Source organism: Fusarium oxysporum, chromosome 11, assembly GCF_000149955.1.
Source record: "Fusarium oxysporum f. sp. lycopersici 4287 chromosome 11, whole genome shotgun sequence".
NCBI classification, from domain to species: Eukaryota; Fungi; Ascomycota; class Sordariomycetes; order Hypocreales; family Nectriaceae; genus Fusarium; species Fusarium oxysporum.
The window spans coordinates 1,847,380-1,862,040 of NC_030996.1; the positions used below are offsets into that span (position 1 = coordinate 1,847,380).

The 14,661-nt window shown below is 48.0% G+C and overlaps 7 protein-coding genes across 7 annotated transcripts; 2 read left to right on the plus strand and 5 right to left on the minus strand.

Moving 5' to 3' along the window:
- Positions 1-102: 102 nt before the first annotated feature.
- FOXG_20212 (uncharacterized protein) lies at positions 103-757 on the minus strand (the record flags this gene model as incomplete). Its single annotated transcript, XM_018400474.1, has 3 exons — positions 103-296; positions 362-609; positions 669-757. The coding sequence occupies 3 exons, from the start codon at positions 755-757 to the stop codon at positions 103-105; spliced, it is 531 nt and encodes a 176-aa protein (XP_018247543.1).
- A 221-nt stretch (positions 758-978) lies between these two features.
- Positions 979-3,442, minus strand: FOXG_10065 (uncharacterized protein; the record flags this gene model as incomplete). Its single annotated transcript, XM_018389307.1, has 4 exons — positions 979-1,323; positions 1,469-1,525; positions 1,576-1,687; positions 2,283-3,442. The coding sequence occupies 4 exons, from the start codon at positions 3,440-3,442 to the stop codon at positions 979-981; spliced, it is 1,674 nt and encodes a 557-aa protein (XP_018247544.1).
- A 1,020-nt stretch (positions 3,443-4,462) lies between these two features.
- FOXG_10066 (uncharacterized protein) lies at positions 4,463-6,045 on the plus strand (the record flags this gene model as incomplete). The annotated part of the gene is made up of 4 exons (XM_018389308.1): positions 4,463-4,775; positions 4,825-5,197; positions 5,337-5,389; positions 5,453-6,045. The coding sequence occupies 4 exons, from the start codon at positions 4,463-4,465 to the stop codon at positions 6,043-6,045; spliced, it is 1,332 nt and encodes a 443-aa protein (XP_018247545.1).
- A 922-nt stretch (positions 6,046-6,967) lies between these two features.
- FOXG_10067 (uncharacterized protein) lies at positions 6,968-8,346 on the minus strand (the record flags this gene model as incomplete). Its single annotated transcript, XM_018389309.1, has 2 exons — positions 6,968-7,795; positions 7,879-8,346. 2 exons carry the CDS (start codon positions 8,344-8,346, stop codon positions 6,968-6,970), a joined length of 1,296 nt encoding a protein of 431 aa, XP_018247546.1.
- A 1,022-nt stretch (positions 8,347-9,368) lies between these two features.
- Positions 9,369-10,623, plus strand: FOXG_10068 (uncharacterized protein). The gene is made up of 3 exons (XM_018389310.1): positions 9,369-9,831; positions 9,882-9,956; positions 10,013-10,623. Exons 1-3 carry the CDS (start codon positions 9,601-9,603, stop codon positions 10,118-10,120), a joined length of 414 nt encoding a protein of 137 aa, XP_018247547.1. The 5' UTR covers positions 9,369-9,600; the 3' UTR covers positions 10,121-10,623.
- A 1,003-nt stretch (positions 10,624-11,626) lies between these two features.
- Positions 11,627-13,849, minus strand: FOXG_10069 (uncharacterized protein; the record flags this gene model as incomplete). The annotated part of the gene is made up of 2 exons (XM_018389311.1): positions 11,627-11,975; positions 12,024-13,849. 2 exons carry the CDS (start codon positions 13,847-13,849, stop codon positions 11,627-11,629), a joined length of 2,175 nt encoding a protein of 724 aa, XP_018247548.1.
- A 429-nt stretch (positions 13,850-14,278) lies between these two features.
- FOXG_20213 (uncharacterized protein) lies at positions 14,279-14,407 on the minus strand (the record flags this gene model as incomplete). The annotated part of the gene is made up of 1 exon (XM_018400475.1): positions 14,279-14,407. The coding sequence occupies one exon, from the start codon at positions 14,405-14,407 to the stop codon at positions 14,279-14,281; it is 129 nt and encodes a 42-aa protein (XP_018247549.1).
- Positions 14,408-14,661: the final 254 nt, after the last annotated feature.

A 14,661-nucleotide genomic window follows, 5' to 3' on the forward strand; every position in this document is an offset into this window, starting at 1 on the left:
AACACGTTGGGCTGATGCGTGAAATGTTCCTTTTCGGCCATTGATTGAATCCAACCTGATACCATGACCGGAATTTTGAAGAACGTTCTCGCTCTGCGATAATTAGCAAGTGTATGCAGATATTGATGTGTTACAAGGCAGATTTGTGGAACTCAATTTGCCTGTGTACTGGTAGTTTCCTTCGTGAGAGGAGCCGTAGTAGAAGTTGAACAGCTTTCGGAGCGGTGGTAGAGAACACGCGATGATGCCTAGGCAGCATTCAACGTTGGAGGTGATACTGACGACGCCGAGATGATCTAAATAAGACGAAAGTTAGAAGATGTACCTATAGGCCAAGGAAAAGTAACGTATCCAAACGTACAAGCGATCTCATTTGGATATTTCACCACGTCATAGTACTTCAGATAGGGCATCCGAATACAGGTCGCAATACTCGCTGAAACACCAAGACCGAGGATAGCGATGACGGATATCTTTCTGCGCCGAGACATCTGTAGTCCTACTACGATGAAGAAGGGAATGATCGCACATGTCCAGTCGGTCGCCATTTGGATAGCCGAAACGATGTAGCTCACCGTCTGCAAGCTGATGACCTTCTGACAAGTCCCTCTGACACTCCCGTTAGCTGATTTAAGTACTGACGCTAATACGAGGAATTATAAGCTCACAAAGCTGGATTCCATATCGCATTGAAAGGCTTGCAATTGGCAAACACGAATGCCAGGGCCAGTACTGTCCCGATGACCATAATCGACATGTTGACGCATATAGAAAAGACAACCCGGTTCCGACGGTAGAGGCGTATGGATGTAAAACCGATGGCGCACTTAATGATAGTCGATGAGGTAAAGTATAGAAGTTCCCAGTAGGTCTGGTACTCGGTGGTGCGAACAAGGTATATCTGGTTAAGAATATTCGCATCGCGAGAACCGACTCCATAGCGCGCTACCAGGGAAAGCGAGAACGACGGTGGGAATTTTAACGACGGGGGACAAGGAAATCATCCTCCTCCTCCTCCTCCTCTGTCTGGGACAGGGGCCCAGGGTTGATCTCATTGCGGAGCGCAACGAATTCGCGTGCTCGCGCGCGAGCGCGAGACAGAACCGCCATGTCGCGGTTTCGCTGGGCTAGACGCCCAGCGCGAGAAAGATCGTTTCGGGCTCGAACGCCCGGGAACCAGCAACGCACTGCCACTCGGGCAGGGACGGAGAACCGCCGGAGGCCCGGATCGAGCCGCTCCAGGCGGGCAAACACCCACTCCTCGGCCATGGGAGGGCACCCAGGCCAGCCACCTCGCTCAGGGCGGCGTATAAGGGGGATAGCCTAATAGCACAGTTAGGACAATCGCATGTTCTTGAACTCCTCGCATCGTAGAATGGCTCTGGGACTCTCGCAAATTGCACTATGTAATCGCATGCGACCGTGGGATAGAAGGTAGAAAATCGACAGTTGGTAGTAAGGATCATACCTCTCGAAAAACAACGACCCAAACGGGCCGGTGGGAGGATCGGCGATCGGAGTTCATCTAAGATCACGTGAGTACCAAGTAGACAAACGAACCTGATGAACACTTACGGTGGTTGAAGTTTGAAGGTAAACTGCAATCATTGTTAGTGTCTCCCAGAGGCCAACCAGGAAGAGCATGTTGCTTACGGAAAACGGGAAATTGAGAGCTTTTGACGCGTTACTATTCATCATGTTAGCTTCCTAGTGTCCGAAATGACTGTAGAATCGGGGATGGGAACTAACAACAGCGGGCGGACGAGGCGACGAGAGGGCTGGAGAAGGGAAAAAGACACCATCACCAAGTCTGGCGTCATAAAGGAGATTGTTGCCAGCTAGGGAAGGAGACATTCATGGTTGTGAAGCCATTCTGAGACGGAAGGTGATGGGGGAATCCAAACCGTAGGAGGTACATCTGTGAGGCACATGGCTGTGAACTCCTTCCTCGTGATATCTCCGGATTAAGCTTTGACTTGAGAAGATGACTGGGTTACCAGAGCTGGCCATATCGGTCGTTGATGCATTTGATGGAATACCTGACCTCATCAATGCCCCTCTGCTGTATATTCCATTTGATACCAGTCGAACAAAATATCCCGGTTCTCTCCCAACAGCTTCTGTCCCCCTGGTTGATATAAAATGACCAGCTGCACCTAACGTTCAGATTCACAGCTTCACTCGACAGCTCGTAACAAATGATGCCTGCATAGGTGTCACTCATGCTATACATAAAAAAGAATCTCAGACTTGGTAAACGAGACACAGCTTGACCCACAAACCCGAAGAGGTGATTTGAAGCTCGAGGAACTTCACCAAGTACTCGTTCTTCAGACTTGAAAGATAGATATTGGATATTCTGGAGTATGTCTGGTCTCGTCAACAAGTTGAACGCGTTGATACCATGCTCGATCGATAGAGTAGTGAGGTGTTGGCACTTCATAGAAAGATTCAGTGAAAATGCAGTCAGGGAATGGCTGGGCTCCAGGACGTTTGGAGGCCTTGATGTTGGTGTCTGACGAATTCTGACCATTTCAATAGATGCAGGCCATAATTGTCCGGTTTCTTCGAGAGCCTGATAGAATGCATACTCGGCTCGCCAGTGGCAATATGGCCGAATTTCCCAAATTAGCTTCCTAAGATTCGGGAGACGACTGATTATATGTGCGATTGCTCTAGGACTGAACTGTCGAATGCTTTTGCGAAGGATGGAAAGGCTGGAGACAACATGAACCATTGGAGATAACATGTTTCCAGGCTCCAGAGCCAGACGAAGAAAGAAGACAAAGTCGAGCTCTGCGGCCCGAAGGGTATTGTGCCAGGTATTGGGACTATATCGGATGACTGTTGTATCTGAAGTCGCTGGTACTGAATCCCGCGTCTCTCCCGTAAACCTCATAGGATAGGTTCGTCGAATTCTTGTTGCATTCTTTTGCCAATCGCTTTCAGTGTCAGCAACGATTTCTAGCTCGAAGCCTTTTAGACACTCGTCAGTCTTCCAAGACGAAAGCTCCAAGAACAAAGCGCGAAGGCTTGTGGTGAAAGCTTCGTCAATCTCCTTCTGTTGCTGAGGGAGTCGAGACAGGGTATCGTTGGCCCCCTCACCTGTGCGTGAGATAAGACGCATTTGTAAAAAGAGGTTCTCATCACCAAAGCCTCCAACATGGTCGTCATCAGCAAGCCTGTGACGAGGGAATTCTAGCCTGTAAGCGATGTGTTGAAGGCATTGTCTACGCCGGATCACATCAAATACGGCTTGAAACATGCCGAGTTCAGACGGTGTGATCACTAATCTTTTGAAAGACACCTTCTCGAATACTGGCTGCCATTCTCGAGCCACTGAAGCATAGTTACTCAAAGACCGTTTTTCGTAGGTGCTGGCTTGGGCAAGGTGTTGGAGTATCTCAACACGAATATCCCAGGGAAGATCATACCAAAACATGTTGCGAATGAGATGTTGAAGGGTTTTCAGTGGCGAATTGTCACTTCTCATCTTGACCTCTTTTTAAGTCTTATTTAGAGTTTCGGGGCCTTCTATTCCAACCCAAGACTAAGTTCTCTGTGCTGATTTAAGCTCTCAGCCACAAGTCTCAACTGCAAATAATACATCTTGCTCACAACTTAGACACTTCGAGGATCAAACAAAAACTCTAGCAAGCTTCAGCATGAAGCTTTGCAATAGGAACTTATACTATGAAAAAAGATACCGTGTCCCTGACATATGTGTCAGCAGTCTAAAGCTTAACCTTAGCCACAAGTCCCAACTGCAAATAACACATCTAGCTCACAACTTAGACATTACACCATAATGTCTAACCAATTGTTACAACATAAAGCTGATAAAAGGAAAACCTAGATGATGACTCCTTGGCCGGCGAGGGAAGAGACGACTGCTCCAGGGAAACTATTCCCCTGGTCCTGAACCTCGCGCTACAACTTCATACCCAATAACAGCAGCACAAAATGGAAATAGAGTTTGAGCTATTGCAAGAGCCAAGAACGAACATGATATGAGAATCCCGGGACGAGACTCGTAAGCGAATAAACCCTGTGAGCAATTACCTCTGCTCCTGTCTCAAACATTTCTGTAAGAATGTCCGAGTTGGGCGAGCAGGAGTTCATATATGTAGACTGGGTCAATGCCAAAGAAAAAGAGCACAAAATGGCTGTCGTTTCAGCAGGATAGGACCGTTTGTACAGTAATGGATGAAAATTTGATGAAAAGTTCTTCTGTTTCATTTGCGCAGGCCCCGGCTTGAGTGCCCACCTGCAGCGCAACGCCGCAAAGGAACGTTTTTACGACCAGGGATGATGCAGAAGGGACTCAATGATGTTGGTTACCTGTCAGTTTTCCGACAAGCCAGTAGCCGCCAGTCACCGTCCTCACCCAAGATTTCTTCTTCAATCACCTCTCTCTCCTCCTCGGCAATTCCTTTTTTCTCTCACTACAACCGCGTCAACAATGGGACCTATTCTCGCATCCATAGCCATTCTGGCCTTGTATCTTCTCGGCAATGCAATTTATCATGCCACGCTGCATCCGCTAGCGAACATCCCCGGCCCGAAGATCTGCGGGATCACCCGCATTCCTTACTGGTTGGCTTCGCTCAAGGGCGAGGATGTCAAGTGGATGAAGGGTTTGCACGATCGGTATGGACCTGTTGTTCGCTTTGGCCCGACAGATGTGAGCTATACGGCTAGCGAAGCTTGGAATGATATCCATGGACCTAAAGTTACGGAGAAGGCGCAGGAGTTCTCTGTACAGCCGGTGAACGGTAAGCAATTGATATGGAGGTAATTAAGCTTGGCTTATACAGGTGTTAGGCGTTCCTAGTATGCTTACTACCAATACGGAGAACCATACTCGCGTGCGACGGCTATTTTCACCGGCCTTCTCAGAGCGCGCTTTGAAGCAACAAGCACCTCTGTTCAAGAAGTACTCAGAACTTCTCATGTATAAAATCTCCGAAGTTGGAAACGACGGTGCCAAACCAGTTGAGATGACGCAACTGCTCAACTTCACGACCTTTGACGTAATGGCCGAGTTATGCTTCGGACACCCTCTTAATCTTCTAGTACATAACGAATACAGCCCTTGGGTGAGGTCCATCTTTGAATCTCTCAAGATGTTACCGATTGCATCTATGATCAACTACTACCCCATTCTCAATGCGATATTCACACGTTTTGAACCAAAGTCAGTTACACAACAGCGCGTCACGCATTGCAAACACTCGGAAGATCGTGTAAATCACCGTTTGGAGAATGGTTCTGATCAGCCTGATGTTTGGAACTTGGTTATGTCGGCAAAGGAGGGCAAGGGACTTACACTTCAGGAAAATGCACTCTAATGCGGAACTGTTCATGCTTGCTGGATCTGAGACGACTGGTATGTATTAGAAATGGTCCTATGATAGACGTACACGATGATTGACATTGAGAACCTTTCTAGCTACACTGCTGAGCGGTTGCCTTTATAACCTGCTTACCTACCCCGAGAAGATGAAGACACTGCTCGAAGAGATTCGCGGCAAGTTCACGAATACCGACGACCTTACTTTCGAACGCCTTGCCGAACTAAAGTACATGAATGCTTGTCTGAAGGAAGCCCTTCGTGTCTACCCCCCAGTTCCCATCGGAAGTCCACGAGTCGTTCAACCAGGCGGCCAGCAAATCCTGGGCAAGTATATCCCACCAGAGACGCGTGTATCAGTCCACCATTACTCCACATACCACTCTGAGTCAAACTTCAGGGACGCCGATACCTTCGTGCCGGAGAGATGGCTCAAGACGGATTCGAAGTATGCTGGAGATATGTGGGAGGCTCACCAACCCTTCGGATTTGGCCCTCGGAACTGTCTTGGCCAGAACATGGCTATGCATGAGATGAGGCTCATTTTAGCGACATTGCTGTTTAAGTATGATCTTGAGTTGTGTGAAGAGAGTCGGAATTGGGTGGATCAGAAGTCTTTTGCGTTGTGGATCAAGACTCCGCTGATGATGCGGGCGAAGCCTGTTGCTACGCACACCAGGCTTAATATCTGAGCATTGCTAGAGGGAATAAATCAAGAATCACAAGCTCTTCCACTGTAGTGTTTTCCCTCGATCGGTGCTGTGACTCCCTGCTCCTCAACTCCAAATGCAAGATGACCAATCTCGCTCTCTGCATTTATTGTTGATACCTCTCCCCATCTCAGTTTCATTGTCTTCATCAAATCCAAAGGGCTGCCCCCGCTTTCCGATATCTCCAAGGGATGAACAGTAATCGCGCCGGCTTTTCCTGTTGCATGGCTCGGACTGATGGGGATGCAGTGGCAAGCAGCCGAAATGACCTTGGAGTTGCTTCCTCCTAGGACCATCTGGCCTGGCAGATGGCGCTTTGCTAGAATCATAGGACTCAGCGCGATTACTACTGATATAGAAAAACCGATCAAAATGGCCACGGATGAGAATTGAAGACCGCGATCGATTTCCGCGATTTTATAAGGTATCATGGGGTCATAGACTAATAGGAGTTGTCAATGGACGAATCCAAGCGCTTATTGCCATTTCCTGACACAGCATGAAACCACTTACATTCGTAGTTACTCAAATAGAAGCAGTTGGAATAAACCCAGTGCAGTATACTACTAATTGCAAGTAGTGGAATGGACCAGCGGTAAGGGAGTTGCAGTCGATATGTTGATCGTTGGTCACCCCTAGGGTTAGTCACCCTCAAAGCCTTGAAGCTAATCGCATAGCTAGCCCATTCCAACTCGGCAAGCATTCGAGTTGTCAGTCCATTCAACGTCATGTAACATAGAGATAATAGGAGTTGAGGTGTATTAGATATCATGGTAAGACCAAGTAGTGATGCTGACTTGAGCCCCACATCGTTGACGTCGGCGTTTTTCTGATGATGTGCGAATCGCGACTCTCGCCTACATATCAACGTGTTAGCCTTTCGATGTAGGTTTTGAGCAATTACTTACAAAGACTGCGTCTGCAGCGCAGGTGCAAGGAGGAGCCCTCCAAGAACTAACAGGCTTCCGATAAGCATGTAAGAAAGGATCCAAATCCCCGGGTTTACTGCATTCCCAGCTAACACCTGTTTCTTCTTCCATGGCCGTGAGCTGCCGAGTGCTCTCTCTGGATCAAGTTTCATATGCAGGTCCTCAGCATCGAGTGTGCAGATTCCCTTTGTGCAAGTATCCGGCTTGGCAATGAAAGAAGAAATTGCGTCCCCGACAGTCATGAGAGGCTCTTCAGTACTCCAAGATCTGACTTTCAAGGTATAAGAACATAATAGGCACTTAGAGATACACATGATGCAGACAATAAGAAGAAGAGGATTTACAATGCTCAGTCGACAGGGAGCGTGAAAGATTTCGGAGAGACAATAGTCAACCTTCATAGTTCGAAACGCGGGCTCATACTTTGTTTCGTTCATGTAGATGGCTCCAGTGTCTGGATCGAGCTGCATATAGTAACCAAGTACTGTATTATTATTCGTAGAATTTGTGATGAGACCCCGTGAATTTTTGAACCGATTGTACCGGCCTGCGAACCAGAGGGAATTTGGTGCATCTTGGTCGTCCCAGCCATTATCTTCTTTGACAACATTGGCTCGAGTCCATTGAGAGCTAGGCGTGTTGTTCTGATTGCTCATGACCATAACGACATGCCGGTGATTCAGCATGAGGACTTCAAGATCATTATAGCGTCGCATACAGTCTTGGAATTCTAAGCGCTCCCAGGACTCTTCATTTAGAGAACTCTTGATACTCCTGATAGTTTTGTTGGGGGTGCTCCTCCACTGTTTAGGGCATGTGTGTAGTTAGATGATGTCGTCACAGACGGAAGGGTAAATCTTGCATCATTGAGAAAAGTCTCCGAGACCATGATGGCCACAAATCCATTCGTAGCCTTGGACTCGAGGACAGAACCGTTGAAGACCAAATGTAGAGGAATACTGGTAAGGGAGAAGAGCGCCCAAAGGAAAATCCGACGCTTCGAAAGAAAGCGAAAGTTATGAATGGAATGGACGCCAATTTCTACCCAGCGCTTTGAAGCATGGGCGCGATCGACATCATGCCTCGTTGGAGCAACGAGGACTTGCATGAAGAAGTTTGATGAGCCGAGGACGCCTGTTCCGATAACGTTGATGGCGAGATGGATCCATAGATTTGCACGTGAGACTCTATCGCATGAACCGCTCAGGATTGCGGTTTCTCCAAAGATAGATGCTCCGCCGCCGCTGATGACATGAAGGGATATGATAAGAGCTGTGACTAGGAAGGTCGTGAGGATTGTTGCGAGAATGGCAAGGTAAAGAGCCGTCTTTCTCCAGCCAGAGAGCTTCTTCATGGCGTCCATCGAGTTTTAATCAGGCTGCATATCGGATTCACAAAAGGAGAAGAAGCATGAAATAACAAGAAGATATAAATGAAAAAGACCAAAAACAAAGACAAAGAAAAGGGACTATCTAAAAAGTCAGTTACGAGCTGGCATCTCCAGATACGGACTTTGGTGGCGTTCCAGCTGAGCTCTAGTCTGTCAGCCTCAGCGTCGTGACCCAATAGCAAAGGGAGATTTTCGCCATCGAACGCAAGGTCGTTGAGAGCGTCCAATTGCAAGGACTAATTTCTGAATCAGTTATAAATGCCAAGTTACAAGGCAGACTTGACGGCCAAAACACCGATATGCACATGTCTTGCTTGGTCTATCCGGTCGATATTTTACTCAATGCGAACCACCGCAGTGGAAATGGTTGATTGAGTCCAAAAGCTGAAGAAAGACGTTGAGTAATGATACTATTGATACTGGACCGCTGATGACAACCAACGAAGGCATGCCGACCGCCACAGGCTTTACCCACTGATTGAACGTAGTGGCAACATCATTGCGCTCACAATCTCCGGACCCAGATGACTGTAGATACAAAGTCAAGGGCTCAGGGAGCAAGAAAACTTAAGACTTTAAAAGAGCATGCCAAAATAAACTCAGTAAAGAGTTCCCTAAGCTTAGACTAAACTAAATATTAGGGTAAAGGTCCTAAGGTTTCTTGCCCCCTAGCGAGGGTATAGCATATAGTATACTCGACTAGACAACAACGGTTCTGGTGAATTGCTCGCAGTCCACTCGCAAGATATACTTCTCTTAATGTGATTGACAGACTCAGCTCCTCTCGGCAGTAATGACAGTTTTCCGATCACGTGGAGGAGACATCCCGAGTCTTGTCCGGGCGGCTACGCTAACCCCAGAACCCGGAGAGTTAATTCGGCCAGCATTTGATGCCAACAAAGGAGCATGAAGAGAATAGTCAAGAAATATTTCTACATAGAGATACCGAAGATATCTTATAGAAATGATGAGTCAACCGTTCATCTGAGTTATCTTATCAGAAATGGAAGAGCAATGACAACTTCAACTCAACATCAAATTCACCTCCGCGTCGAAGTGGAGACCGGGAGTACATCCGTTCCCCACAAATCTTGCCCAGCATCGGGGCAGTTACCGAAGTGTCTTACACGTTGAACTCCCAAGGTATAAAAGCCCGTCCTTATCTTTCCGTATCTCCGCTTTCAGTTCCATACTCTTCATACCCCATAAGCCGTCAAAATGTCTAAACTCGTCCCTCTCACCGTCATCAAGGGCGCCGGCCACGAGTTCATCCCTCTGCCCCAAGGCGAGAACGCCACAGTCGCTGACTTCCATACCATCCGCACAAAGACCGATGCCCCCGCTCACATCACATCCGGTTTCTACAAGATCGAGGCTGGTCCTGCCCGTCCTGCGCATTATGATTTTGAGGAGAGCAAGTATGTCTTGAGTGGTCAAATTGACGTGCTGGTATGTTCCTAGCAAGACTTATTGTCGATAGTGAAACTGATGATTCGTAGGATGAGGCTACTGGTATCACGCATCACCTTGTTCCCGGTGACTTTGCTTTCTTCCACGTTGGATCCAAGGTCAAGGTCAGTACCCATTCGCCTTCATCGCTTCGAGAGACGCAATATTGACGCATAGGCAGTTCTCTACCCAATCTCAGGGCTTTGCTTTCTACGCTGTCACTCGACCTGTTCGCGCTCCTCACCCTAACCTAAAGGGCCGTGAGGAGGACACCAAGTCCCGTCTGTAAGATGTTCAAGAGATTAATGAAAAAAGATGTTACGACAAACGTCTAGTTTAATAAATAGACGATAATAGAGTTTATTTCGCGCCCTCAATTACCACTTCGTTTGATGCCACTGTTTATGTTTGACGATCAGACTGATCAACGATCATCCCGTGAAAGACTGCAAGGTCTGATATGTATCAATGCTTGAGCATCTAATCACAGCAGAGAGCGGCATTGACGCGCTACAAATGTCGTCATAACATCTATGACAATACGAGACGTGGCGCGCACCGGGTTCAGCAGCGGATAACAAACCTGTCGATGAGGTACAGATGTTCAGCTCACACCAACCCTCTCACATTCATATCTCGAGGCTCAAAGGGAATCATTCACAATACGTCAAGCAACGCCCAAAAGAATAAAACCACGCTCGGCAACCCAATCTCCTGACGTCGCACAAGAGATCCAACAACAAGCAAACATTTAATTAAAAACCTTCGCCGAGACAACCTATCATCAAAATGACCACTTGCATAGGATATTCATATCTCCTACCGAAAATTGAGATTTTCAGCCTTGACTACCTTGACGTTGCCTTGGAAATAATTTATGGGGAGGATAGGGCAACATGGCACAGGGTTGACGATTTACTCATTTTTACATCTGAAACCGTTGATCTGGTTGGTTTGAGAGAAATGCTTGGAGATTTGGGAGTGACATTGACGTGGCCCGAGTTCGTGGCCAAAGAGCTAGATTGAACTCCCTATAAATACAAATTCCATTAACGTTTCAGCGTTACTAAGTCTTTCGTAAGAACATATACAATGTGGATACTTCGGAGTTATGTTAGGAAAGTCCTAGGAATCGTGTAGTAAAGCTTCTGTTATCGTGAACTGTCAGAGTTCCCCCCTGCAAACTTATCACTGATAGGTGAGTTTCCAAAGGTGAATCAAGGCTAATGGCTAATACATAGGTCACAGACTGTTAGGAACTAACAGACATTCATTGTTCCCAAAAGATTCTGCTCGAGGGCTCCTCAACAGCAGCTATGCACTGTTTATTGGGCGACTCAGTTGTATACATAACCCTCTTCGTTCCGCCACGACTACCTTACAACTCAATCCATTAACACTTTATACCTCGATCAATATAATGTCTGCACCTGAAGAGCCGGGAATTGTACAGGTCGTTGGAGAGCCAAAGCACTTCCAGCTTGAAACTTTGAACCGTGATCTTGAAAGGATTCATGGAAAAGGTAATGTGAGTTGGAAATTAATTCAGGCTCATAAAGTCAATCTTGTCTCCATTACGATTAAAACAGAAGACATTGCTGCGTTGCTAGAACACTTCGAAAGTCTTGGCGTGGAAGTTGATTGGACACAAGAGCCGCGATAGGCTAGACAAGCCTCAATACATCAAGGCTTATTTTCATACGAAAAGGTGCACGTGAATCGTAAGCCGTGAGTGAGGATCATGAAGGCTCTATTAAGTCTACTCTATAAGCAAGCCTACCTTCTAAAACACCATCTATTTCTGACAAGCAGAAAGGAACACATCATCCATAAGAAGCGTAAAAGAAGCTGGGTTGTTCTGACAAGTAAGAACAAACGAGAGCTCAACAGTAGAATGCGTAGGTGTGACATAGTTCATGCGGTTGCGGTACTGCCACCAAGCATTAGGGTCGTAGAAAGGATCAAAATCATCAAAGTTGACACCGTCGAACTTGACGAGGATGTCACACTCGTAGTAGGGAAGATGGGCGCCGTTGCCCGTGTGGTGGCCGTAGCCGAGATAGTACGTTTGGCCAGGGACGAGGCCGCTGATGGTGCGCTTGAAACCGGCTTTGACGCCGTCTTTTTGAGGCCAGTGGAGAGCCCTGGAAATTGTTAGTTTAGGTGATGGGGAAGGGGATGGTGAGACTTACATGGCGAGGTTTCCGCTGTTGGCACGGGCTTGAGGACCGAACTCGCCGTTGTAGGTGATACCAGCGTTTCCGGAGATCTGCCAACCACTTGATGCGGACTCAAAGCCACCATTGGGGACCAGGTTGGTGCTGACGCAGTTATCCTGAGCAGGCTCAGCATTGTTGAGCGGGCCGACGGTAGAATCAGGATCGAACGCAGTGACGGTTTGGAAGCCGACGGGAGTAGGAGTAGCAGGCTGGGTGTCGGGACGTGTAGTGGTGGAAGCAAAGTTGCCATCAGTTGAGGCATCGCCGTTGGCGGAGGATGTGCTGGCTTGGGAGGCAGCGTTGACAGGGGCTGAAGTAGACTCGGAGGAGCCAGTGCCGGGGAAAGTGGTAGACTGAGCATTAACCTGAACAGTGCCAGTGGACTGGGAGTTTCCTTGAGCGGTTTCAGTAGTCTGCTGGTTGTTCTGGGCAGCGGATGTGGACTGGCTCGACTCGCCGCCAGCAGTTGTAGCTCCGTTGACAGCAGTCTCGGTGGGGATGACGGTTCCTTGAGTAGACTCTGTGCCTTGGTTCTGAGGGGCGGTTGTAGTACCCTGGTTAGGAGCATTGGTGGCAGTAGACGGGCCATTCTGAGTGGCAGGCTCAGATTGTGTAGCAGGCTCAGATTGTGTAGCAGGCTCAGATTGTGTAGCAGGCTCAGATTGTGTAGCAGGCTCAGATTGTGTAGCAGGCTCAGATTGTGTAGCAGGCTCAGATTGTGTAGCAGGCTCAGATTGTGTAGCAGGCTCAGATTGTGTAGCAGGCTCAGATTGTGTAGCAGGCTCAGATTGTGTAGCAGGACCGTTTTGGGTGGCGGGAAGAGTCTGAGTAGCAGGGCCGTTCTGAGTAGCAGGCTCAGATTGTGTAGCAGGTTCAGATTGTGTAGCAGGCTCAGATTGGGTAGCAGGCTTAGATTGGGTGGCGGGAAGAGTCTGAGTAGCAGGGCCGTTCTGAGTAGCAGGTTCAGATTGGGTAGTAGGACCATTCTGGGTGGCAGGGAGAGTTTGTGTAGCAGGACCGTTCTGAGTGGCGGGAAGAGTCTGGGTAGCAGGTCCACGCTGAGTAGTCGGAGCAACCTGAGTAGTAGCAGGGGTATTACCAGGCTCACGGATGTCACCGCCTCCAAAGTCAAGTCTAAAGTCATTGATGTTCTCAGGAGTTACCTGGTTAGAAATGAAGATAGAATCAACAAGCACCGTAGCAGAACCTCCAGCAGAGCAAGTGGTCTGGATGTTCAAGAAACCCTGGGTAGCAGGAGCAGAAGTCGAGACCAAGACCTCGTTGTAGCTAACGCTAGCACCATTAGAAAAGATGCCAGTGGTGAAGAACTTCTGCGAACCAATGAACGCCTCGAGAACACAAGATGTTGTCGCCTGGGGAGGAGTGAAGACGAGGTAAAAGAACTGAACGGTATACTGAGTTCGCACGTTCAGACCAGTGAGCAACTGCTTCAGCGCCGCGATGTCTCCGAGAGTCTGACGCTTGCGAGTTCCCGAAGACTGGGCACTAAGCGCAGCGCAGCTCTTGTCAGAGCTTCCACCGCCTGGATTGTAACCATCGTTAGTGTTAAGGGTAACATCACCGTCAGTGACAAACGGATCGAGGCTCGTAAGACCACCACCCGTACAAGTGTTGGTAATGATAGAATCGACGGGAGGTGCAGGAAGAGTGGTAGCTTCAATAGCAGCAGACGAAGTCTCTGAAGCGACAGATGCAGAAGTCTCAGTGGTTCGAGGCTTGCAAGGACCAGCAACGGCGCCAGAAATGGCTAGAGCCGCGATGGCGATGAAGGAGCGCATAGTGAGCGTAGGGGTAAACCAAATCAATAACGAATGAATGACAGACCGAGTTGGACGGTTGAAGCTCACAGGAAAAGTTGGAATTGCCTGTTGTATTTTATGTATTTTCCGGGTGTTTGGTCCCCTATTGCGGAATTGGTGATGCCGAGGGCTTTCGATAGTGCAGTGTGGCGTTGTACATGTTGAGACGTTCAGCCTGCGCCTTTTGGGTCCGGTAGTTGAGCTATTGGTGTTTAGTGGTTTGGTGTTAGATGTCATTGATGTGGACCCTGAAATTTGGACGTCAAGGCCAATAACATGATCGTGCCGCGATGGGAACCAACATATCGAGAAGTCAATCGTGAATTGAGAGACAGACTCTGATCAGCTACAAGTTCATCTCTGAAACATGTTGCCTCAATCCATTCAGATGATATACTCTTATTACAGTCACTTGGGTAATTTCAGAATCTCGGCATTTATCCGCTCCCCCGTGTCAACTGCACAGAGCATCATGATCCCACGTGATAGCGGGACCTCGTCAAGCATCTTCTGCTTCCACTTTCTAGTGCTGACCATGCATATCAGGAACGTACCAATATTTACTCCTCATTCGACATCTTTTCCGTTCCTTAATCTCAAATTCAGTCACTAGCGCCATAGTGACAGCTTTCCCGAGAGTCTGGATCTGAGTCGCCCACTAACGCGATTCAATAGCGCCAACGGTAGCGTGTTTAATATTCAGCTCTTATTTTGCAGTTCCAAGTGTTACTATAGTATAGATTTTAGGCCTCATGCATATTATCTCTATTCTGTGTCATGGCCATTGCCAT

Coding starts and splice junctions, on each gene's coding strand:
- FOXG_10068 (XM_018389310.1), top strand. CDS start 9,601: ATGTCTAAACTCGTCCCTCTCACCGTCATCAAGGGCGCCGGCCACGAG. Junction 9,832..9,881: donor GTGGTCAAATTGACGTGCTG/GTATGTTCCTAG, acceptor GATGATTCGTAG/GATGAGGCTACTGGTATCAC. Junction 9,957..10,012: donor ACGTTGGATCCAAGGTCAAG/GTCAGTACCCAT, acceptor ACGCATAGGCAG/TTCTCTACCCAATCTCAGGG.